The sequence below is a fragment of the Microcaecilia unicolor genome, chromosome 9 (genome assembly GCF_901765095.1).
Source record: "Microcaecilia unicolor chromosome 9, aMicUni1.1, whole genome shotgun sequence".
Taxonomy (NCBI): domain Eukaryota; kingdom Metazoa; phylum Chordata; class Amphibia; order Gymnophiona; family Siphonopidae; genus Microcaecilia; species Microcaecilia unicolor.
The window spans coordinates 224,445,743-224,454,782 of NC_044039.1; the positions used below are offsets into that span (position 1 = coordinate 224,445,743).

At 47.7% G+C, this 9,040-nt stretch overlaps 1 protein-coding gene across 1 annotated transcript in view; it reads right to left on the reverse strand.

Moving 5' to 3' along the window:
• The window catches only part of FLVCR2 (feline leukemia virus subgroup C cellular receptor family member 2), a 97,567-nt gene extending 88,769 nt beyond the window's left edge, over positions 1 to 8,798 (reverse strand). The window contains exon 1 of the mRNA XM_030214467.1: positions 8,377 to 8,798. Within this exon, the coding sequence (XP_030070327.1) occupies positions 8,377 to 8,709 (333 nt within the window). The 5' untranslated portion in view covers positions 8,710 to 8,798. The remainder of the gene's footprint in view (positions 1 to 8,376) is intronic.
• Between the last annotated feature and the right edge of the window lie 242 nt (positions 8,799 to 9,040).

The following is a 9,040-nucleotide window of genomic DNA, read 5'->3' on the forward strand; positions in this document are numbered from 1 at the left end:
TTCCTTTGTGTTTATCCCACGCATTTTTGAATTCTGTTACCGTTTTCATCTCCACCACTCCCGCAGGAGGGCATTCTAAGTATCCACCACTCTCTCCGTGAAAAAATACTTCCTGACATTCTTCTTGAGTCTGCCCCCCCTTCAACTCAATTCATGTCCTCTAGTTCTACTGTCTTCCTATCTCCGGAAAAGGTTTGTTTGCGGACTAATAACTTTCAAATATTTGAACGTCTGTATCATATCACCCCTCTTTCTCCTTTCCTCCAAGGTATACAGGTTCAGGTCAGCAAGTCTGTCCTCATACATCTTGTTACGCAAATCCCATACCATATTTGTAGCTTTTCTTTGCACCGCATCAAGTCTTAAGGCTGTAAAAAGACGAAGAGGTGCAAAGAAAAGCTATGAGAATGGTATTGGATTTGCGTTACAAGACGTATGAGGAGAGACCTGAACATGTATACTCTGGAAGAAAGGAGAAACAGGGGTGATATGATACAGACGTTCAAATATTTGAAAGGTATTAATCCGCAAACAAACCTTTTCCGGCGACGGGAAGGCGGTAGAACTAGAGGAGGTAATGTGCTATTGTGGATTAAAAACTGGTTAAAAGATAGAAAACAGAGAGTAGGGTTAAATGGTCAGTATTGTCAATGGAGAAGGGTAGATAATGGGGTTCCCCAGAGGCTGTGCTGGGATCGTTGCTTTTTAACATATTTATATATGATCTAGACATGGAATAACTAGTGAGGTAATTAAAATTGCTCATGACACAAAGTTATTCATAGTTGTTACATAGCAAGAGTATTGTGAAAAACTTCCAGAGGCCCTTAGAAGACTGGGGATCCAAATGGCAGATCTCATATCTAGATTTACAGAAAACTTTTGATAAAGTTCCTCATTAGAGACTCCTGAGAAAATTAAAGCGTCATGGGATAGGAGGCAAGGTTCTGGTGTGGATTATTGGATAGAAAACAGAGGGTAGGGTTAAATGGTCATTTCTCTCAATGGAGGAGGGTGAACAGTGGACTGTCGCAGGGATCTAAACTGGGACTGGTACTATTTAACATATTTATAAATGATATGGAAATCGGACGACGAGTGAGGTGATCAAATTTGCCAGTGCTACAAAACTATTCAAGGTTGTTAAAACACATGCAGACTGTGAAATATTGCAGGAAGATATTAGGAAATTGGAAGACTGGGCATCCAAATGGCAGATCAGATTTAATGTGGACAAATGCAAGGTGATGCACATTGTAAAGAATAATTTGAATCACAATTACCTGATAGGGTCCACCTTGGGGGTCAGCACCCAAGAAAAAGATCTGAATGTCATTGTAGAGAATAAGCTGAAATCTTCTGCTCAGTGTGCAGCAGCGGCCAAAAAAGTAAACAGGATGCTAGAAATTATTAGGAAACGGATGGTGAATAAGACCCAAAATACTATAATGCCTTTGTATCGCTCCGTGGTGCATCCGCACCTTGAGTATTGCATTAAGTTCTGGTCACAGTATCTCAAAAAAGATATTAGGAAATTGGAAGACTGGGCATCCAAATGGCAGATCAGATTTAATGTGGACAAATGCAAGGTGATGCACATTGGAAAGAATAATCCAAATCATAGGTATCTGATGCTAGGGTCCACCTTGGGGGTCAGCGCTCAAGAAAAAGATCCAGGTGTCGTTGTAGTTAATATGCTGAAATCTTCTGCTAAGTGTGCGGCAGCAGCCAAAAAAGGATACTAGGAATTATTAGGATGGTGAATAAGACCAAAAATACTATAATGCCTTTGTATCGCTCCATGGTTGCCGTATCTCAAAAAAGACACAGCAGAATTAGAAAAGGTTCAAAGAAGAGCAACTAAAATGATAAAGGGGATGGAACTCCTCTCATATGAGGAAAGGCTAAAGAGGTTAGGGCTCTTCAGCTTGGAACAGAGATGGACGAGGGGAGATATGATTGAGGTCTACAAAATCCTGAGTGGTGTAGAACGAGTAGAAGTAAATCGATTTTTTACTTGTTCCAAAGGTACAAAGACTGGGGGACACTCGAGGAAGTTACATGGAAATACTTTTAAAACAAATAGGAGGAAACTCTCTCTAACGGAGAATGCTATAACAACAGTTAATGTATCTGGGTTTAAAAAAGGTTTGGACAAGTTACTACTACTACTACTACTATTTAGCATTTCTATAGCGCTACAAGGCATACGCAGCGCTGCACAAACATAGACGAAAGACAGTCCCTGCTCAAAGAGCTTACAATCTAATAGACAAAAAATAAATAAAGTAAGCAAATCAAATCAATTAATGTGAACGGGAGGGAAGAGAGGAGGGTAGGTGGAGGTGAGTGGTTACAAGTCAAAAGCAATGTTAAAGAGGTGGGCTTTCAGTCTAGATTTAAAGGTGGCCAAGGATGGGGCAAGACGTAGGGGCTCAGGAAGTTTATTCCAGGCGTAGGGTGCAGCGAGACAGAAGGCGCGAAGTCTGGAGTTGGCAGCAGTGGAGAAGGGAACAGATAAGAAGGATTTATCCATGGAACGGAGTGCACGGGAAGGGGTGTAGGGAAGGACGAGTGTGGAGAGATACTGGGGAGCAGCAGAGTGAGTACATTTATAGGTTAGTAGAAGAAGTTTGAACAGGATGCGAAAACGGATAGGGAGCCAGTGAAGGGTCTTGAGGAGAGGGTTAGTATGAGTAAAGCGACCCTGGCGGAAGATGAGACGGGCAGCAGAGTTTTGAACCGACTGGAGAGGGGAGAGGTGACTAAGTGGAAGGCCAGCAGTAGTCTAAACGAGAGGTGACAAGGGTGTGGATGAGCGTTTTGGTAGAGTGCTCGGAAAGAAAGGGGCGGATTTTACGGATGTTGTAAAGAAAGAAACGACAGGTCTTGGCAATCTGCTGGATATGAGCAGAGAAGGAGAGAGAAGAGTCAAAGATGACCCCAAGGTTTCGAGCTGAGGAGACAGGGAGAATGAGAGAGCCATCAACAGAAATAGAAAACGGGGGGAGCGGGGAGGTGGGTTTGGGGGGGGAAATGAGAAGCTCGGTTTTGGTCATATTTAATTTCAGGTGGCGTTGAGACATCCACACAGCAATGTCAGACAAGCACGCTGAAACTTTGGTTTGGATGCAAGGTGAGATATCAGGGGTAGAAAGGTAGATTTGGGAGTCATCAGCATAGAGATGGTAGGAAAAGCCATGGGATGAGATTAATGAGCCAAGGGAAGAAGTGTAGATAGAAAAGAGGAGGGGACAAAGAACAGAACCCTGAGGTACGCCAACAGGCAGAGGGATAGAAGTTCCTGGAGGAAAAGTCCATAGTCTGCTTTTGAGACAGACATGGGGAAGCAACTGCTTGCCCTGGGATTTGTAGTACGATTTGGGTTTCTGCCAGATACTTGTGATCTGGATTGGCCACTGTTGGAAACAGGGTACTGGGCTAGATGGACCATTGGTCTGACCCAATATGGCTACTCTTATGTTCTTATGTTGCTGTTAAGTATTTTTTGTTTTTGAGCCTGCCAGCAGCTAACAGCCTTTCTGGCCACTTAGGGGGTAACTCTCTGTAGTTCAACCAAACCTGGGCACTGGGGTGATGCGTCCTGAGCAGAAATTCTATATCGGCAGTTCAGCAGGCAAGAGCCATGGTAGAAAACTGGCATAAGTGCACAGTTACGTGTCTGAATTCAGGTATTTATGTGGCTACATGACTGGGGGACATGCTCGCTGTTAGCTGTGTAGCTGCAAGTATTCCATAAGAGGTGTGTGTAAGTGCTGGCCCTTCCCAGGTCACACCCCCTTGCAGTAGCATTCTGTGAGGTGTGTGTAAGTGGCCCCTCCCAGGTCACACCCTCTTGTAGTATTCCGTGAGGTGTGTGTAAGTGGCCCCTCCCAGGTCACACCCCCTTGCAGTAGTATTCCGTGAGGTGTGTGTAAGTGGCCCCTCCCAGGTCACACCCTCTTGTAGTATTCCGTGAGGTGTGTGTAAGTGGCCCCTCCCAGGTCACACCCCCTTGCAGTAGTATTCCATGAGGTGTGGGTAAGTGGCCCCTCCCAGGTCACACCCCCTGGCAGTAGTATTCCGTGAGGTGTGTGTAAATGGCCCCTCCCAGGTCACACCCCCTTGCAGTAGTATTCCATGAGGTGTGGGTAAGTGGCCCCTACCAGGTCACACCCTCCTGCAGTAGTATTCCGTGAGGTGTGTGTAAGTGGCCCCTCCCAGGTCACACCCCCTTGCAGTAGTATTCCGTGAGGTGTGTGTAAGTGGCCCCTCCCAGGTCACACCCTCTTGTAGTATTCCGTGAGGTGTGTGTAAGTGGCCCCTCCCAGGTCACACCCTCTTGTAGTATTCCGTGAGGTGTGTGTAAGTGGCCCCTCCCAGGTCACACCCCCTTGCAGTAGTATTCCATGAGGTGTGTGTAAGTGGCCCCTCCCAGGTCACACCCCCTTGCAGTAGTATTCCGTGAGGTGTAAGTGGCCCCTCCCAGGTCACACCCCATGGCAGTAGTATTCCGTGAGGTGTAAGTGGCCCCTCCCAGGTCACACCCCCTTGCAGTAGTATTCCATGAGGTGTGTGTAAGTGGCCCCTCCCAGGTCACACCCTCTTGTAGTATTCCGTGAGGTGTGTGTAAGTGGCCCCTCCCAGGTCACACCCCTTGCAGTAGTATTCCATGAGGTGTGGGTAAGTGGCCCCTCCCAGGTCACACCCTCTTGTAGTATTCCGTGAGGTGTGTGTAAGTGGCCCCTCCCAGGTCACACCCCCTTGCAGTAGTATTCCATGAGGTGTGTGTAAGTGGCCCCTCCCAGGTCACACCCCCTTGCAGTAGTATTCCATGAGGTGTGTGTAAGTGGCCCCTCCCAGGTCACACCCTCTTGTAGTATTCCGTGAGGTGTGTGTAAGTGGCCCCTCCCAGGTCACACCCCCTTGCAGTAGTATTCCATGAGGTGTGGGTAAGTGGCCCCTCCCAGGTCACACCCTCTTGTAGTATTCCGTGAGGTGTGTGTAAGTGGCCCCTCCCAGGTCACACCCCCTTGCAGTAGTATTCCATGAGGTGTGTGTAAGTGGCCCCTCCCAGGTCACACCCCATGGCAGTAGTATTCCGTGAGGTGTAAGTGGCCCCTCCCAGGTCACACCCCCTTGCAGTAGTATTCCATGAGGTGTGTGTAAGTGGCCCCTCCCAGGTCACACCCTCTTGTAGTATTCCGTGAGGTGTGTGTAAGTGGCCCCTCCCAGGTCACACCCCCTTGCAGTAGTATTCCATGAGGTGTGGGTAAGTGGCCCCTCCCAGGTCACACCCTCTTGTAGTATTCCGTGAGGTGTGTGTAAGTGGCCCCTCCCAGGTCACACCCCCTTGCAGTAGTATTCCATGAGGTGTGTGTAAGTGGCCCCTCCCAGGTCACACCCTCTTGTAGTATTCCGTGAGGTGTGTGTAAGTGGCCCCTCCCAGGTCACACCCCCTTGCAGTAGTATTATGTGAGGTGTGTGTAAGTGGCCCCTCCCAGGTCACACCCCCTTGCAGTAGTATTCCGTGAGGTGTGTGTAAGTGGCCCCTCCCAGGTCACACCCCCTTGCAGTAGTATTCCGTGAGGTGTGTGTAAGTGCCCCCCCTCCCAGAATGAGGGAGTTGGGGTATTGCTGCAGATAGTTTGCAGTATCTTAGGCACTTTAAAGTGTATATCTGGGGGAAAGAAGGGAAGAGTTTGGATTATATTTTGTTGTTTAAAGCGATAAGATTGTGTATGGCATTTCAATTTGAATAAACAAAGTTATAAAAAAAAATAAAGTGTATATCTGGGACTGATATGAAGGTTAACTTGCATCAATGTAAAATCAACCACAAATTACACCCTTAAGTTCCTTCTTCCCAGAGGCATTCATGTGCCTAATTGTGCATTGGAGTTACTTCTGAGTTGGTTAGTTTTTTTGCTCCTTTTCCCTTTCCTTTTGCAATACTGTGTTACTACTTTCTGAACACGTGGATTGCTTGATTATATATTGAAAATAGAAATACAAACCATCTCTGTAATTACAGGACTGCAGCTTTTCCTGCATCCCAGAAATCCCTGCTTTCAGCCCGAGATGCCACGTTCCCCACAGCCTCAGTAAGAACCAGAGTCCCCCAAAGACAGAACAAGGAAATGGGATATTCACGCAAGGTGTCAGTGACAAATTCAAGGAAAACTCAAACAAAAACCCTGGAAATAAACAGAAAGAGTAAAGTCTAAAGAGATTCTAGACAGGCTCTGCCCTTTCTGCCAATAGCTTTTTACCTCTGCATCCACCAGACTCCCTACCCACCTCATCCGTCTCTTTTCCAAGCTGAACAGCCCTAACCTCTGTAGCCTTTAGTCTATGGACTTTTCCTCCAGGAACGTGTCCAAACCTTTTTTTAACCTAGATACCCTGACCGCTGTTACTACATCTTACAGCAAAGAGTTCAACAGCTTAACTAATCTTTGAATGAAAAAATTTTTCCTCCCATTTGTTTTTAAAAGCATTTCCATGTAATTTCATTGAGTGTCCCCTGGTCTTTGTACTTTTGGAAAGAGTAAAAAATCGACTAGTTTTTACCTGTTCTACACCACTCAGGATTTTGTACACCTCAATCATATCCCCCATCAGCCATCTCTTTTCCAAGCTGAGGATCCCTAACCTCTTTAGCCTTTCCTCATATGAGAGAAGTTCATCCCCTTTATTATTTTGGTTGCTCTTTGAACATTTTCTAATTCCGCTATATCTTTTTTGAGATACGACAACCAGAAGCGGTCGCACCATGGAGTGATACAGAGGCATTAAATTATTCTCGGGTCACATTAAACAGGGTTAGTCCACTTTTCTTTTTTATTGGACTAGTTTCTCAAAAGGCCAGAACCTTCTTCCTCAGGTCAGGAATAAGCAACATAGGACAAAATCAGAGTCATCTTCCAACTGTCTGAGCCTGAGCAACCCGCAAAGAAACCTGCAGCAAAGGAAGCTGACAACAGCAAAACGTAACAGGAAGCTTTGGAAACGGTCTGATTTTGTGACCCCGCTGCTGACACATCACCACTACTTCTTACTCTTCTGGGAAAAGCAGAGAACAGCTGAAACTGCAGCTCATTCACCCTGCTCGTAACATGGGTGGCCACCCTGTTGGGCAGACTGGATGGACCGTGGGGGTCTTTATCTGCCATCATTTACTGTGTTACTATGAACAGCTCTTCATAAATAAGCAGAGAAATCACAGTGCTCACACCTGACCATGAGAATCAGCAGACAGCACGAATCAGTGAACATGCTTACTACCACTGTGACACATACTCCTCCATCCCACTCTCTCACCCCTCAAATAGGACATGCCTGCCCCCAGGATCCTCTACTACAGTCTATGCCATGAAAATGGCAAGGATAAATCCAGATCAGGTATACGTATGATGTATCACTTCATACCATATGTAATTAGTTTATCTCGCTGGGCAGACTGGATGGAGCGTACTACAGGTCTTTATCTGTCGTCATCTACAATGTTACTATGAACAGGTGTCATCCCTTCCCTCACAGGTCCTGGGTCTTACCCACCCCAGACTAGACCCCCTCCTGACACTCCTCCACCTGTCTGACCTCGGAGTCTAGAATCAGTGAACATCAGAAAAGTGCAAATCAATTCAAACATGAGAGAGAGAGAGTGTCAGAAATCTGGGCTTATTCAACAGCCTGCACAGAAAGCATTTCCCTGTTCTCCTACCCCAGATCTTTTACACGCCTTGATCAGTACCTCTTCTGTGTGGGTTAAACACAGTGGGAGTTTTTTCCTAGCAAAAAAAGTGCCAGTACTCAAATGGTAGGCCACCCTTCAGGAGCGGGATGATCACTGAGGACCCACCCCATAACAGCCAGGCCCCCTGCAACCAGTCACAGAAGCTATGAAAAGCCAGAATTGGTGTGTAGAACCTGAGATTTATCATTTAAACGGGTTTAACATGGGTCAATTTGAGCAGACAATGAAAAAGTTGCTGGTACTCAGCACCCCCTCAAAAAAAGCCCTGGTTAAACACCCAGTGCCTAATTTCCAAGCTTGAGGGGGTACCAATGAGATAGGGAGGGGTTGGGACACTGAATTACAAGTGGAAAAGTTAATATAGTCACAGGGGTTACAATTGGTCTTTTGTGAGTACTGGATTTGGGTTCTTTTTCAGTTAATGCCTGCAGGTGCACATGGGCCAGTACCTGAGCACTGTTTTCTGAACTGTACAAGTATTAACTCTCATATACACACAAAGCTTTATTTTGCAACCTTAAATATCAAAATATCTTGTCGCCTTTTCCAATTTTGTTAATGCCGAATAAATGTCTAATTGCGGGCTGTATGTACGCAGCGCTGTACGCTTAACATACCTGGTTCCCAAAGACGCCCAGGGCGCAGGCCGTGGACACCTCGTGAGAGCCGAACCAGACCGAGGCGATCTGCGAGGGCATGCCGAGGATGAAGACCTGGGCCACCGAGCAGATCACCTGGCCCAGCACCGTCACCCCGAACAGGTCGGGCCGCACGCTGCCCGTCTTCACCCAGGCCCCCGCGCAGTTCAGGGCCGAGCCGGCCAGCGCGATCACCCGCAGCCCCCGCCGCTCCAGCAGCCAAGCCACGGGGAAGAGCAGCGGGATGTACGTGCACATGTAGCTCATGGACATCCAGTCGATGGCCAGCGCGCTCGCCCCGTAGAAGCGCATGAAGATGTTGCTGATGATCCCGTACTGGATCCACTGGAAGGCGTTGCACAGCGAGTAGCAGCTGAAGAGCAGCAGCACAGCCCAGCGCCGCCTGTATAAGCGGACGCTGGGGGGGGGCCGAGGGGGCCGGGCCGGCACAACTCGCATCTCCGTTCGCCTGAGTCTTCCCGGGGCCGGGGGGCAGCAGGGCTGGAGCGCAGACCGCATCGGCCTCCTCCGGCATTTCCACCGGGAGGAAAAGAGCGGCTCCACAGCTGGAGGGTCCTAAGCAGGGAAGAGAAATGACAGCGGAGGGAGACTGAGCACCGGGAGTCCGGGACCGCTAACTCCA